Source organism: Xiphophorus maculatus, chromosome 12 (assembly GCF_002775205.1).
Source record: "Xiphophorus maculatus strain JP 163 A chromosome 12, X_maculatus-5.0-male, whole genome shotgun sequence".
Taxonomy (NCBI): Eukaryota; Metazoa; Chordata; class Actinopteri; order Cyprinodontiformes; family Poeciliidae; genus Xiphophorus; species Xiphophorus maculatus.
Genome location: NC_036454.1, coordinates 4,764,144 through 4,780,152, shown reverse-complemented (window position 1 = coordinate 4,780,152; position 16,009 = coordinate 4,764,144). Strand labels below are relative to the sequence as shown.

General features: G+C 38.3%; 1 protein-coding gene across 5 annotated transcripts in view; it reads right to left on the bottom strand.

Moving 5' to 3' along the window:
- The window catches only part of wdfy3 (WD repeat and FYVE domain containing 3), a 112,664-nt gene that overhangs the window by 13,091 nt on the left and 83,564 nt on the right, over window positions 1-16,009 (bottom strand). For all 5 annotated transcript variants that reach the window (XM_023344144.1, XM_023344141.1, XM_023344143.1 and 2 more), the window contains 13 exons: window positions 15,119-15,287; window positions 14,237-14,400; window positions 8,558-8,706; window positions 7,236-7,356; window positions 6,502-6,587; window positions 6,014-6,094; window positions 5,741-5,795; window positions 5,532-5,651; window positions 5,332-5,449; window positions 4,515-4,621; window positions 3,599-3,752; window positions 3,421-3,512; window positions 8-220 (listed from right to left, as the gene is read on the bottom strand). In XM_023344144.1, coding sequence (XP_023199912.1) covers window positions 8-220; window positions 3,421-3,512; window positions 3,599-3,752; window positions 4,515-4,621; window positions 5,332-5,449; window positions 5,532-5,651; window positions 5,741-5,795; window positions 6,014-6,094; window positions 6,502-6,587; window positions 7,236-7,356; window positions 8,558-8,706; window positions 14,237-14,400; window positions 15,119-15,287 — 1,629 coding nt within the window. The remainder of the gene's footprint in view (window positions 1-7; window positions 221-3,420; window positions 3,513-3,598; window positions 3,753-4,514; window positions 4,622-5,331; window positions 5,450-5,531; window positions 5,652-5,740; window positions 5,796-6,013; window positions 6,095-6,501; window positions 6,588-7,235; window positions 7,357-8,557; window positions 8,707-14,236; window positions 14,401-15,118; window positions 15,288-16,009) is intronic.

Sequence of the window (16,009 nt, the reverse complement as noted above, 5' to 3'; positions counted from 1 at the left end):
TACTGACCTGCTTGGGGATTTGTCCGAAGTTGTTGATGAAGCCGATGGTGGCCGTCTCCTTCAGCGGGTCGTTGATGTTGTAGATGTCCACCTGACCCTCGTAGAACAGGTGGTGGAAGACGTTGACGGCCTCCACGGCCGGCGGCCCCTGCTGCTTGTAGCCGAAGATCAAGTCGATCCACTCATGGAGGTGAGCGGAGACGTAGTCGCACTCCAGCGCCTGGGAAAAAAAATAAATCTCAAACGTCAGCAAGTATTAATTAGGCTTCCCTGAGCAGTTTAGGATCGGTCTGTGGGCTGACCAAAACATGTTGGTTCTGGTCAGCCCAACATCTTTTGATAATGAGATTTTCAGTCTGGTTAGTTTGGCCTAGAATGAGCTGCTATAGGGTCTCTGTCATTTCAAATCCAAATAGGCTGCTGCTGGCCACGCCCCCCAACTCAACGTTTGCGTATAAATGTCTGCAAACAGATGTGCAATTGTATAACCGGACATCTTTGAAAAGCAGAAGTGGAGCCTCCTGGGCAACCAACAAGAAAGCAGCAAGTGGTTTCTGAATGGTAAGTAAACAACTAAACACTTGTCTTTTCTCCGAAGAGTTTTTGCGGCGCTAGTGGCTCGTATTTTTTCGACAGTAGGCAGACAGGAAGGAGGGTGAGGAGAGGGGGAAGACATGCGGCAAAGGTCGTTGGGACCGGGAGTCGAACCCGCGACGAGGCCTAAGGCCTCCAAACGTGGGGCGTGCTAACCCCCTGCGCCACCACAGCACGCCCCAACACTTGTCTTTTCCAGCAGCCACTGGACAGTAAGACCATCAAACCATATGTGTTGGAGCTCTGCTTGGGTTGCTAGGTAACGGTGCAGCATGACTCAACAATCAGGAGGCTCTTTAAAAGGGTCATTTACCACAATGTTTCCCAACCCTGGTCCTCCAGACTCACTGCCCTGCATGTTTTAGGTATTTCCTTGCTTCAGTCCAGCTGATTTCAATTGATGACTGATTAACAGGCGTTTGTTGAACTGCAATCAGTTGAATCAGGCACATTAAAGCAGGGAAACCCCTAAAACATGCTATATATAGCAGTTTTGTAACAACTGCAAATAACATAGTTACTTGACTATGCTGTAAAATGGCCCTATATGTACGTTTGTGTTTCTATTACTTCTACAAACAGCCACAACACTTAAAAAAAACCTAGATGATTTTTTTAGCAGTAAGTTGATACTTTTTGGTATCTGGTAAATCAGTGTTTCCCAACCCTGGTCCTCAAGGCCCACTGTCCTACATATATGAGTTACAAGAAATTTTACTTCCTGATTTAACGCCTTCAAATTGGGCCACTGTCTCTTTAAAACCTCCGGCTTCAGAAAGCTATTACAACAGGGCTCCTCCATTAACCCTTCAACAACGTTTTTACCAGCGTTTCACTGTGCAGTGACACCAGGTGTTTGCTAATTGCTGCTGGCTAGTCTGAAGGAACTGAGCGGGGAGGGCTGATCTGAGAGGCGGAAGGTTGGAAACAGCAGCTCGGAGGAGGAACTAGGTCCAACCAGGTGTTTTGTACAGTGGAATAGTTGTCATGGAGATTGTCAAGAGAAGTGGAGTTTTGATGACTATACTGAGCCCTTTGTGACAACTGAGGATGAAGAATCTGCATCTTCACATCAATGACGAACATCTTCTCTTTCCAGGGGATGAGGACGGCGAACTGCAGGAGGGGGATGGACTCCCAGCATGTGAAAGGTCTGACCTCGTGGAGGGGGTGTCAAGAAAACCCGAGCTCATCCCACTTCCCCATGCTGGAGATTTAAGTTTAACAGTAATAATAAATAAAGTTATCTTTAAAATGAATCACTAAGTGACATCAAGTGACAACAGTAGACTTAAACTTCAATAAAATAAATCTGGTGTGTTGTTTTTGTCTCCTGCAAACTTTGCTTTAATTCTATTCCTTTTTTCTATCTAATCATAAGAAATCATAGTCAGTCAGAGAGAGACATGAAACAGGAAGAGCAGGTTTCCTGGAAAAAGAGGAAGTAAGTTACCAGCCTGCAGATTTATAAAAATAGCTGAGACTATTCCTTATTTTAAAGCATGAACGTTTTAAAGAATGAAAGTCTAAACATTTTGAGTAATTGGATAAGATTCAAAGTAAAATACTTATATTAATATTGGTTTACTTATAATAATACTTACACTTACATTTGTGGGAACACTTACAGTAAAACAAGTAACTGTAACTTTGGTATCAAATAATTAGAATAATAGATTATTCTTGGTTTCTTTTCAGAAAACATCTGTAATAACTCACATTAAGATTATAATAAGAATAATTAATAAGTTATGGTTATAAAATTATAAATGAAAGCTAAATCAGAGAAGCTAAAGAAAATAAATAAATGTGATAAATGTGATATAAATGTGATTTTGACATTGAGCTTGAAATGGTATAAAAAGGTGTAACTGCAATTAAACATCACTGATATGTTGGAGGTAGATGGTAGGTGAAAGGTGAAAGGTTAAGGGAAAAAGGGGAACTAACAGGAGAGCAAAGATGATCAGCGCCTTATTTGGAAACAGGTTGTTGAACAACGTAAACGTTTCAGCAACAGTTGTGCAGGCAACGGACATAGGAGGTTGAGCAACCCTGAGACATTAGCACAGACATCAAGACATAATGTCTGTAAAACAGTGATGGATATGAGATCATCTGTCTAAGCAGACAGCCAATTAAACAAGCACAGCATCAGTGCTAGCCAATGCAAACGCACCAAAAGAGTGGATAAACCCTATAAAAGGTGGGTGCAAAAGAGGAATCTTTGGTTGGATCCTCCAGGCAGCTTCGAGCCAAGATCGAGACGGACAAAGAACTCTGCAGCTGAAGAAGAGCCGGGGCCACAGAGCCAAAGACTGTCCTGTGCATGGGGACCAATCAGCCCCGCAACACGTGGATTCAAATCGCACTTCTCTCATCAGCTGGGTTCAGGTGAGCTCTGTGAAACTAGTTGGCTGCAGGCTGCTCAGTCTGGCTAATTCACAGGGGGAAGAAGGTTGGGACACCTGGATGTAGTTCGTCAGGAACCAGGCGAACTACATCTTTTAAGCTGGCATCTTTTCTCGATGCCAGCTTAAACAGAGTTTACTTCAGTTCTGGACAGGATAAATCCCAGCAGATTTAGGAAACTCAAGTAACCCGATAGACGGAGTGCTGGTAGCACATCTCCTCTCTCAGAAGAGGAAGTAGAGAGTGAGAGAATAGAGAAAAAAGGGAGGGGTGGGGGTGTTGCGCAACAACAAGATTAAAGGCATGAAAGAGTCAAAGCAACACTCCAGGTATGTTTTTGATCAGGTGATAACAACATGATGTTAAGCTCAAGAAAGCGGATTTTACTTGTTACTGCCCCTTTAATTCTCCTACCTCTCTGTGGACTCTGATGAACTCCCGAGGGTCACCTTTGGCCCACGGTGGGAGGATGACGTCACCCAGCTTGGTGCCGTTCTGCTTGGCACCTGAAGCAACAAATGTCAGAATAAGTGAAATCTCTTCCAGCTGATCTGAAAGCAGCCGATGGTGCAGATCGTCTCTGGTCACCAACCCAGATCAAAGTTATTAGAGTTCAGCAGGAACTCGGGCAGGTAGAAGAACTCTGGGATCAGCTCCTTGACGTCGGCCATGTTGTGTTTGGAGGCGGAGAGCCACGCCTCCCGGACGCTGTGGAACATCCTGTCTGCAAGGTCAAAGTGACCTCCCTGAAGGTCACAGAGACACACGGTTAAATCCTGGTCACCTTTTCAACATTTAAAGGGATTTTTAGCGCTTCCCTAGAAGTACCTAAACAAGTGTGTTGTTTTTCTTTCCCTTTTCTTTATTGTTTTTGGTTGTCAAATTTTATTTCGAACATTTAAAATGTCTACCAGTTGCAAGAGTTTTGAACAAAATTAGAGTCAACTGCCCTGTGAGAGAGTGAACTGGCATTACTATGCTACTACCAATACATTACTAGAAACTGGTCTCAAAACAACAATTTTATAGTTTATCACAATAATTAGTGGGACAATTTATCGGCCAGTCGCTGTTTTATCTTAGAAAATCATTTTTATATGATTAATTTTAAAGAAATCAGTTTAATACTAACAGTAAAATAAGAATTCAATAAAAGTAAAATTTACTACTTATATTTCTTCTGCCCTCCTTTATTAACATTTTGTTTACTTTTTTCCAATATATTTTAAAATAATTGTGACTGTTCCAGTAGTTAATATAAAGTATACATCTACATTGTGTAACTCGTGATATAAAAAACATCTAAATATGTTTTTTATTAATAAACACTGCCTCACCTTTTAAATAAGACAGTTAAAGCCTCAGCAGAGGTGTAATTTCTGACACAAACAGGGAAATTATGGAAATGACGCTAATCTTCAGAGCTATTTAGTTATGCCTTTTGGCAAGCAGAGCTTTGTATTGTTTGCTGTAATAATCAATAAAAGTTCTGGAACTGAGGATCGAACCTGAAGTCTGAGGAAAATCTGCGTGAATGGCTCCATCCGGACCAAATACGAGGCAACGATCATGGCGGAGGAGTAGTGGGTCCCGTAGTGGTACGCTGGGGTTTCACCTGGACAGAGAAGTCAGTGAAGACAAGATAGAATAGAATAGAATTCAACTTTATTGTCACTGCACTGTCACAAGTACAAGCAACAAGATGTAGTTTGCATCTATCCAGAAGTGCTCTACGAGATATAAATATTTATTTACAGATGTACCAGACTATGTATGTATGGACTATAAGGGGTTGTAGCAAGAGATATAGATATTGTGTATAAATATAAATATGGGAGCTATATGCACAGATTATACAGATTATAAAGAATATACAAGAATGTTAGGGAATGGATTATAGATAAATAATGGCAGATAAAATTTACAGGTTGTATGTGTGTGTGAAGAAAACAGTCCGTGATGTGTGTGTGTGTGAGGATAGTCCATATGTTATTGTTGTATGAGAGGATAGGGGAGGACAGTCCTTATAGTTTATGTTTTATGTCAGGAGGCGTTCAAAAGCGTGACAGCTGTGGGGAAGAAGCTGTTCCGGTGCCTGGTGGTTCTGGTCCGTAGGCTTCTGTAGCGCCTCCCAGAGGGCAGGAGGGAAAAGAGTGTGTGTGCTGGGTGAGTGGAGTCCTTTGTGATTTTCCCGGCCCTTTTCAAACACCGCTTCCTGTAGATGTCCTTGATGGCAGGGAGCGGTGCCCCGGCGATATACTGGGCAGTTTGAATAACATCAGGAAAAAAATGTGAATTGAGCGTGAAGTCATTCGGCGGTCTCACCGTTGGGATCCTCCCAGTCTTTGTATCTCTTCTTGTACTGCGTGAGCCGGTCGTCGGTCTGGGCGCCCATCGGCTTGGCCAGGTTTCGGAACGTCTTTGGGTTGTTCAGGTCCAACTCCTGCAAATTAAAATAAACAACAAAAACTGAAGCCGGACCCAAACCTACAAACCTCCTTTTAAAGGTGAAACGCTTCGCTCACCTCTGCATCGAAGTCGGCCAGGATCCAGGGGAAAACCGGGTACTGCATCAGGTCGTTGTACGAGCGTCCCGCCAGCGTGTTCAGATGCATCAGGTACTGGAAGTTACTGATCTCGCCTCGCTGGAACACACACACACACACACCAACACACACTCAGGAGGCTTCCATACAGGCATGGAGACTATAAATCCCAAATTAAAGATTCTTACCTCCCATCTTTGAGTGACTGATTTCTCACCAACCAGCGTGCTGAGAAGTCCAGACCTGAAGGAGACGAGGAGAAAAACTCAGTGGCTCTGAAATAAAGGGCTGATATTCTTTATTATTCTTATTATTACTATTATTAATAATGATTGTTGTTGTTATTATTATTATTATCGGTGCAGAGAAACAGATACAAGAGGAAATGTTGCTCATGAGACCCGAGTAGGTGATTGTGATTTATGTAAAAAAAATCAAATGAATTATTATGAGATAATTACCCTTGTTCGACGCTGGTGTTGGGCCTCTGACCTGAAACCGACTCTGAGCTGTCAGCCAGCGACGGCACAACCGCCAAGAACCTGCAAAATAATGTAAGAACACATTCTCAAATGTCAATAAACTTTAAATTCTAATAAACATTTTACACTGGGACTGAAAGATGTTTTAAATTACCAAAATAAATAAACAGAAACAACCAATAAAATTAATTATAAAGTTTCTGTAAACAAAATTGTCCTTAAAGAAAGGGCTTGTTGAGACTAAAGCAGCAGACTGAAAACTTTTATCATCTAGTTTTTCATAGAAAGATAGAAAGAGAAAAACAAGAAATAATGCAGATGGAAATTATTGAGCTCATTTTAATTTATCATGTGATTAACTGATCTTATTGCAATAGTCCTGACCCAGCATGCTCTCTTAAAGTACCTTTAAGTCTAGTTGACATCTTTTTAAGTGTTAATTATTCCTTTACACTTTAACTGCGTACCTTTGATAAACTTTGTTGCGAACGCCCTTCTGGAAAGCCAACAAGTAGTTTCTTCCATCGGCTGAGAAAACTTCCACCGCCATCGGCTGAAGAGAAAGAAACCAAAACAAAACAAGGTTTTACACTAAAACTCCTACCTCCAACATTTGAGCATATTTAACAAAAACCTTAACTAGACCAAAAATACTTGGTTTAGGATTTTGTGTTATTGAGGTGTAGTTGCTGAAATGTTCTATACAAATAAACTTGACTGACAGATTAAATACAAATTTATGTGTTATATGTGTGGTCTATACGTGTAATAAATATAAGATTTTGTAGGTGGATAAGGAGTGGGAATATTGATACGTTTATAATATCTATTAATATTCAGTCCCATGAATATTTAGTTTTGATTTTATGCTTCCTGCTCTAAATATTTTTGTACATTTTTTAAAAAACAAACTAACCATCACTAATAATAAAAATTGGCAACTAAGAAGTTACATACTTGTAGTCCAAACTGTTGAAAACTCCTCTAAATTTGAGCCTTTTAGCCCAGTTTATGATCCAATAACATCACTTTTATTAGGTGGTTAATAAAAATATAGAAGCGGTATTAAAGTACAAAAACAAAAATATATTAATCAAAACATGCCAACCAATTTACTTAGACCTCTAACACTGAATGTCTCAGGATGAGCTAACACTGCAGTGTGGAGGGTTTTGGTTGGTGCTGTGAAGGCGGGCCTGACCTGCAGCAGGTAGCGCCGCTTGTGAACCTCCTTGATGTCTTCGTAAGCAAAGATGCTGCAGGTTCTCTTCAGCTGGCTCTGGCCCTGCCGCGCCCCTCTGGGAATAATGGCCTCGTGCAAACTGGACACAAAACACCATGAAGTTTACATCAAGAAAATGGTGCATAAGGAGCTAGATGAAATTACACAACAAAAACAGCACAAAAATATAAAGGGAGAATAAAAATGTAAAACACTAATAAAGAAATATTTTCCATAAATTCATAATTGAAAGTCAGGTTAAAAGTTTGTAAATGTCTATAATTTTATTCTAACATGTCCTAAAAATTACATTTTTTTGGAGTCGTTTTACTACATCGTACTTTTTACTACTACTATTATACTTTTGCGGATTATTGTTAGTATTAATTGAGTAAAACTTCTGAATACTTTACCCACCGTGAGTAATTTCGATGAATTGCTTTAACCAAAAATGTATGAGACCCAGACAGAAACCTGCAGTTTATGTTGAAGTGAGAGCTCTTGCTTTTACACAAAAACAAAAACCAAAACATCATAAAATCACCAATTTGAGCGCTGTGGCTGATTTTAGAAGCAGTTTTGACCCAAATGGAAGCAGAAAAACATACAAGATGTGAATTTTTATAATAGATCCCCTTTAATATTTTTCTTACAAAAAATTTGTTCATGTTAACCTAAAATGCGCAGAATTTATGTCACATTAGAGCTGGAAAATGTTTGAAAACAACCAAGCATTTTTGGTCTAGGTTATAATGCAAATGTCTTAGTCCACTTGAAATGAGACAAAACCGACTTAAAAGTAACTTTTGAGCGAGATATAAAAGCTTATTTTAAGTCAACAATTCCTCAATATTGATAATAATAACAAGTTCCACTGGAAGTTTATTTCACTTATAACATGGGAAAAATGTCTCGTTATAAGTAAAATTATCTGCTAATGCAAATAGAACTTTTTCATCAATATTAAGAAATTATTTATTTATAATAAGCTCACATTTCCTCTTAAAAAGGTACTTGTAAGTTAGTTTAGTCTTGCTTTTGGACCAAAAATACTTGGTAAGATTTTGTGTTTTTGCAATATATTAATAACGTGTTTTTTTTTTACTATTATTCTCTTAAATGTGAGGAAAAAAAACATAAAGTGTCTTAAACAAATGTCCTTTTTTCCTTTTCCAATTGTTTCTCACTAGGGAAAGGAAGAGCTAGCTTCCCGAAAAGATACATTTATAAAAAGCGTTGCCGTGTCACTCTGTCAGGAAGTAAAGTCTGGGTCAGAGGTCAGAGAGGAGATGGCGGCTCACTTGGGCGGCAGGGTGTCGATGTCCCTGATCTCCCTGGAGACGGTCATGGTGTAGCCGTCGATGACGTAGAAATGCTCCTTCCCGAACAGCAGCAGACCCTCGCTGGTGTCCAGGCCCTGCACTCTGGCACAGCGGTACATGTGCTGGATCTGGAGGAAAAGGGACAGGAAGAAAACAGATCACATCAATAAAAACTGTGAGCTCAGAAAAACTGTTCAGGGGGAAAAATTGGATCAGTGAAAGAAGGGTGGAAGGTTCAGGAAAGAAACTGTTTGATCTGAGAAGTGCTGGTGAGAACAAGAAATAGTTCAGAGAAAAACACTGCAGAAAAAAAATAAATAAGGAAAAAACAGGAAGGAAAAAACAGGAAGGAAGAAAAGAAAGGATGGAAGAATTGAAAGAAAGGAGAATGGAAGAAAATAAAGAAGGAAGCTAGCCTAGCATTCACAACAGGATCTGCTGTGCCACACTGAATAGTGATTGACAGCGCTAAGATCCGCCTACTGGCTCTGATTGGTTGTTTCTAGTTAGCGCTGGGAATAGGCCGATGATTTTTTTAGATTATATGTCTCATAAACAGATTAAACCAACATGTAAAAAATTAATTTATAAACGTTTCATACATTAGCTTTAAGGTATTTGATTTAATCATTATGATTTTCTTATGTTTGTTAAATTGTGATTTTATTCTAATAAACAACATAATAATTTAAAATAAGGCATTTTAATTATTTATTACTTATAGAAGAAATAATAATATTTATTATATACAATATTTATTGTAATAAATAGAATAGGATTCTATTGTAATTCAGCTTCTAGGCACCACAAATCTGGAACAAACTTCCAGAAAACTGCAAAACAGTCGAAACACTGAGTGTCTTTAAATCTAGACTAAAAACCCGCCTGTTTAGAGTTACTTTTGAAATACAATCAATGAAACACTGACCAACAGACTGGATGTGTCATGATTTTGGTGATGACACTCATCAAAATGTAATGTTTGTTCAATTGTTGACTGTACGGTGTTTTCTTTATAACTTTATCACTTTGTGTTTTAATTACTTAAAGCACCTTGAACAAATAAAACAAATAAACTTGTCTTGAGTTAATATTTGTGGCAGAGACTAATGGGGATCCTTAAATAAACAAAGCTGCAACAACAACACTAGAAAATTTCGGAAGAAATTTAGCCGGGGCCTGCCAAGGCGTGCCCGTCGGTTTGGGCCCGGCGTTGTCAGGCTACAAATTGGCATCGATGCTAAAGAACGCTGCAACGTAATCAATAGCATGCTGAGAATCACAAGAACGTTAAGTAAGGTGGACGTGCACCATTCAGTATGATTTAAAATGTTGTCAAGGCTTTTATTTTGGAAGTTTTGTTAAACTTCATTTCAAAGGGCCAAACTAATCCCATGCGTAATAGTCCTTGGGTTAAAATAGTTATATAATGCTCAAAACACAAGTAGTTGATGTAAAAATATTAAAGGCTTTTATTTTGAAATATTTGTTAAGCTTCATTTCAAAGCGCCAAACTAATCCTATGTTTATCAGTGCTTTGGATGAAAAAGTCAAATAAAGCCAAAAAGAGCAATTACGTCATGTAAAAATATTCAAGGCTTTTATTTTGAAATTTGCAGGATGCTTCATTTCAAAGGGCCAAACTAATCCCATGTGTAACAGTGCTTTGGATGAAAAAGTCAAATAAAGCCAAAAAGAGCAATTACGTCATGTAAAAATATTCAAGGCTTTTATTTTGAAATTTTCAGTATGCTTCATTTTAAAGTTCTGAACTAATACCATGTGTAACAGTGCTTTGGATGAAAAAGTCAAATAAAGCCAAAAAGAGCAATTACATGATGTAAAAATATTCAAGGCTTTTATTTTGAAATTTTTGTTAAACTTCATTTCAAAGGGCCAACCTAATCCCATGAATAACAGTCATTGGATAAAATCTGTTATATAATGCTCAAAACACAAGTAGTTGATGTAAAAATATTCAAGGCTTTTATTTTGGAATTTTTGTTATGCTCCATTTTAAAGTTCCGAACGAATCCCATCTGTAACAGTGCTTTGGATGAAAAAGTCATATAAAGCCAAAAACAGCAATTACCTGATGTAAAAATATTCAAGGCTTTTATTTTGAAATTTTCAGTATGCTTAATTTTAAAGTTCCAAACTAATCCCATGTGTAACAGTGCTTTGGATGAAAAAGTCATATAAAGCCAAAAACAGCAATTACCTGATGTAAAAATATTCAAGGCTTTTATTTTGAAATTTTCAATATGCTTAATTTTAAAGTTCCAAACTAATCCCATGTGTAACAGTTACTGAGTTAAATCAGTTATATACAGCCCATAGCAGCAAGTAGTTCTAAAGGCCAGTTCAGTCCTGATCTGTTTCAACTGAGGGTTTCACTATAGATAGAACTACAGCGATGCGTATTTGTAGTCCTAATCAGCAGCCAATAGCCTCTTGAGTTCCGTTGCTATGGTAAATAAGTTTCACACCAAGGTGTGAACTGTTAGTGAAAGAGCCTGAGAGCCTCAGAAAATCCTGTCGCATGACTTTGCTCTGAAGCACCGTGACAGAAAACCGTACGGTCTAGATAAATTTCGAAAACATTTTACCGGAGCAGACATGCATATCAATGTCAGGATCGATTTTGATACCAATCGTGCGATATTTGTGGGCGTGATGGCGATTTCAAAATTATTTTGGGCTCAAAAAACCTCTTCATTTCTCACTCTAGCCGAGATGGGCTCTCACTCTAATTTTAGGAAAAATGAGAAAGTTTGGGTCGCTTAGAGGCAAATTGTGGACAAACCGTAACTGGTATCGACGAGCCGTCTTCACTTTCGAAGAGATCACAGACGTATCTACAAAATGAAATTTGAATGGCATTTCTAGGTGAATTTGTGACGACACAGAAAATCCTCAAAAATAGGGTATTTCCAGGATTTTTCCCATTGACTTATAATGGGGTTTTTTTTGTAGTTTTTTGCGAATTATGTCGCCACGTTAACCCCAAATCCCACCAAAAGTAATAGCTCCAATGGCGTGAATTTTCTGCACGTTTTGATACCTCATTTGTAGGTGTGCACCCAGCGGTATGAGCCGCATTAACGGTCACGGAAGAAAAATAAAGAAGACTAGAAAATTTCGGAAGAAATTTAGCCGGGGCCTGCCAAGGCGCGGCCGTGGGGTTCGGGCCCGGCGTCGTCACGCCACAAATCGGCGTCGACGCCAAAGAACGCTGCTACGTAATCAGTGGCACGCGGAGAACCGCAAGAACGTTGAGCGAGGCGGACGTGCACCATTCGGTACGATTTAAAATGTTGTCAAGGCTTTTATTTTGGAAGTTTTGTTAAACTTCATTTCAAAGGGCCAAACTAATCCCATGCGTAATAGTCCTTGGGTTAAAATAGTTATATAATGCTCAAAACACAAGTGGCTGATGTAAAAATATTCAAGGCTTTTATTTTGAAATGTTCAGTATGCTTCATTTTAAAGTTCCGAACTAATACCACGTGTAACAGTGCTTTGGATGAAAAAGTCAAATAAAGCCAAAAAGAGCAATTACGTCATGTAAAAATATTCAAGGCTTTTATTTTGAAATTTTCAGTATGCTTCATTTCAAAGGGCCAAACTAATACCATGTGTAACAGTGCTTTGGATGAAAAAGTCAAATAAAGCCAAAAAGAGCAATTACGTCATGTAAAAATATTCAAGGCTTTTATTTTGAAATTTTCAGTATGCTTCATTTCAAAGGGCCAAACTAATACCATGTGTAACAGTGCTTTGGATGAAAAAGTCAAATAAAGCCAAAAAGAGCAATTACATGATGTAAAAATATTCAAGGCTTTTATTTTGAAATTTTCAGTATGCTTCATTTTAAAGTTCTGAACTAATACCACGTGTAACAGTGCTTTGGATGAAAAAGTCAAATAAAGCCAAAAAGAGCAATTACGTCATGTAAAAATATTCAAGGCTTTTATTTTGAAATTTTCAGTATGCTTCATTTCAGAGGGCCAAACTAATCCCATGTGTAACAGTGCTTTGGATGAAAAAGTCATACAAAGCCAAAAACAGCAATTACATGATTTAAAAATATTCAAGGCTTTTATTTTGAAATTTTCATTACGCTTCATTTTAAAGTTCTGAACTAATACCATGTGTAACAGTGCTTTGGATGAAAAAGTCAAATAAAGCCAAAAAGAGCAATTACATGATGTAAAAATATTCAAGGCTTTTATTTTGAAATTATTATTATGCTCCATTTTCAAAGTTCCGAACTAATCCCATGTGTAACATTGCTTTGGATGAAAAAGTCATATACGGCCAAAAAGAGCAATTACGTCATGTAAAAATATTCAAGGCTTTTATTTTGAAATTTTCAGTATGCTTAATTTTAAAGTTCCAAACTAATCCCATGTGTAACAGTTACTGAGTTAAATCAGTTATATACAGCCCATAGCAGCAGGTAGTTCTAAAGGCCAGTTCTCAGTCCTGATCTGTTTCAACTGAGGATAGATAGAACTACAATGATGCGTATTTGTAGTACAAATCAGCAGCCAACAGCCTCTTGAGTTCCGTTGCTATGGCAAATAATGGTCTCAGCAGGGTGTGAGCTCTGAGCTCTGAGCTGTCAAACACACAATTGTGTGTTTGAGCAAACACGTTTTACTGAAAAGAAGCATTGGAAACAAATCCTTCCTGTTCGGGAACCGTAATACATATTCGAAAAGCGTTTGTAGCGTATGACAGTTCAATGTGTCTTCTGCGATAGTCCCGAGATTCATATCTGTACCTCACTCAGAGCATTTACAGTGATGAGAGAAAGAAATGTTGTGCCCAGATCTGAAATTCTATTCAAATACATGGGAGAGAGCCTCAGACAGCCTCAGAAAATCCTGTCGCATGACTTTGCTCTGAAGCACCGTGACAGAAAACCGTACGGTCTAGATAAATTTCGAAAACATTTTACCGGAGCAGACAGGCGTATCAATGTCAGGACCGATTGTGATACTAATCGTGCGATATTTGTGGGCGTGATGGCGATTTCAAAAATGATTTGGGCTGAAAAAGTTGTCTTCATCTCTCACTCTAAGCAGCCAGAGACGCACTCTAACTTTAGGAAAAATGAGAAACTTTGGGTCGCTTAGAGGCAAATTGTGGACAAACCGTAACTGGTATCGACGAGCCGTCTTCACTTTCGAAGAGATCACAGACGTATCTACAAAATGAAATTTGAATGGCATTTCTAGGTGAATTTGTGACGACACAGAAAATCCTCAAAAATAGGGTATTTCTAGGATTTTTCCCATTGACTTATAATGGGGTTTTTTTCGTAGTTTTTTGCGAATTATGTCGCCACGTTAAGCCCAAATCCCACCAGAAGTAATAGCTGGAATGGCGTGAATTTTCTGCACGTTTTGATACCTCATTTGTAGGTGTGCACCCAGCGGTATGAGCCGCATTAACGGTTACGGAAGAAAAATAAAGAATAAAGAAACACTTTCTCCGACAATAGCAATAGGTTCCTGCCATTGCTTTGCATGGCAGGCCCCAATAATATGCGCTTTTATTCCACAATCCAATAAGAAGAAAAACAGGAAGTGCTTAAATTCTGCAACCAGAATAGCAGAGCAGATATTGATCATAAATATTATCCCCCACCTTCTCTCCCTCCTCCAGGAGGCGCAGCAGGGATGTGTTGTCAGTCCTCTGCTCTTCTTCTGGACCTCCAGACTCCAGCAGCTGGTCCTGAAGCTGCTCCTGGCTGTCCTCGTCTGCGCCGTCGGCTGTGGAGCGAGATCTCTTCAGAGGAGCCTTCACCAGACCTGGAGGGCAGAAAGAGCAAAAAATAAAGTCTAACATACTGACAGGCAGTAATACGGATAAGTAAAAAGCACATGAGAAGCTAAAACAGATGCTAACTAAATAAAATCTATTGTCAAACATTTAATATTTAAAAATTACACAATCAGATGGACCAAAATATAAGGTTAAATGGAAATGTTGGTATTTTAAGGAACAAAATGACAATAACTCATATAAGAAACAAAAAATAATTAAATCAGGAAAAATATAATTTTTCAATTCAGTTTCTGTCAAAAAAAACCAAAAACTGTTGAAATTTTGGTTAAAACATGTTTGTTTTTCATTCGGTGGGTAGAGAATCCAGAAATTTTACTCAAGAGTAGAAATTCTTCATAATAAAATTACTCAAGTAAAAGCAAAAAGTAAAGTGTAGTAAAAAATACTCCTAAAAGTATGTTTTATTAAAAAAAAGTTACTCATGTAATTGTAACTGAATGAATGTAACTAGTTACTACCCAACACTGGGTAAGATAATACACAATTTTAATCAGAAAACATTTCAATAAAAAAAAATGTGACATTACTAAAGATTTTATCTTTCTTGCTACTGTATTATTATAAGCTTTAATTAGGTAATTAGGTAAAATCAAAGCTAAAATATAGTTTCTATATAGGTCTGTGCCTCACCGCACATCACGAGTCAAACATGACATACTTGTATTAAATCTTGGTTGTTACCTTTGACCCTAGCGATGGTGTCCTCTCCGTGCTCCGGCTCGTGCTGCGCCGTCTCTCCCTCCGTGCTGTGCTCCACGGAGTGCTGGTACATCCCCGGGTTTCCAGACAGGAGCCGCATGTAGTACTCCTTGCTGTCGTAGCTGATGGCCCGGCGGTACCGGAGCGGCTTCTGGAGGCGAACGAAAATCAAACCTGAGAGAGCCGTTCATATTTAAAGGTGGAAACATTAGATACATGCAGGAGTTAGTGATGATTTAATCCACGGCAGATGTACGTTGCATCAGGTTAGAGGAACCTGCAGTTCTGGAAAGACTTAGGGTTAGATCAGGAACAAATCAAAGCTCTTCCTGTACTAATTTATCCCTCTCTGAAGTTTTTATGAAGTAATTCTGATCCACATATTCACTCCAAAAAACAAAAAATTCCCAGGTATTTTGGTCTGTTTTTTAGTGCAAACATCTCAGTACAGTTAAAATAAAACAAAACTAACATTTCAGCAAGATATTAGAGCTTGTTTTAACAATTCCTCAATATTGACTGAAAAAATACAAGATCCCCTGGCAGATTATTTTACTTACAACAAGACATTTCTCCGGTGTTATAAGTGAAATAATCTGCCAGTCTGTTTTAATCAATTTAAAGGAATTATTGACTTAAAAGAAGCTCTAATATCTCGATGAAAAGTTCATTTTCAGTTAATTTTGTCTTATTTTAATCATACCACGATATTTGCACTAGAAACTAGACCAAAAATTCTTGGTTTTACCAATCTAAAGTGTTCATGGAGTAATTCTGGTCAACTTTACAGTTTCACTGCAAAAACACAAAATCTTACCAAGTATTTTTGTCTAGTTTCTAGTGTAAACATCCTAGTGCACTTGAAATAAGAGA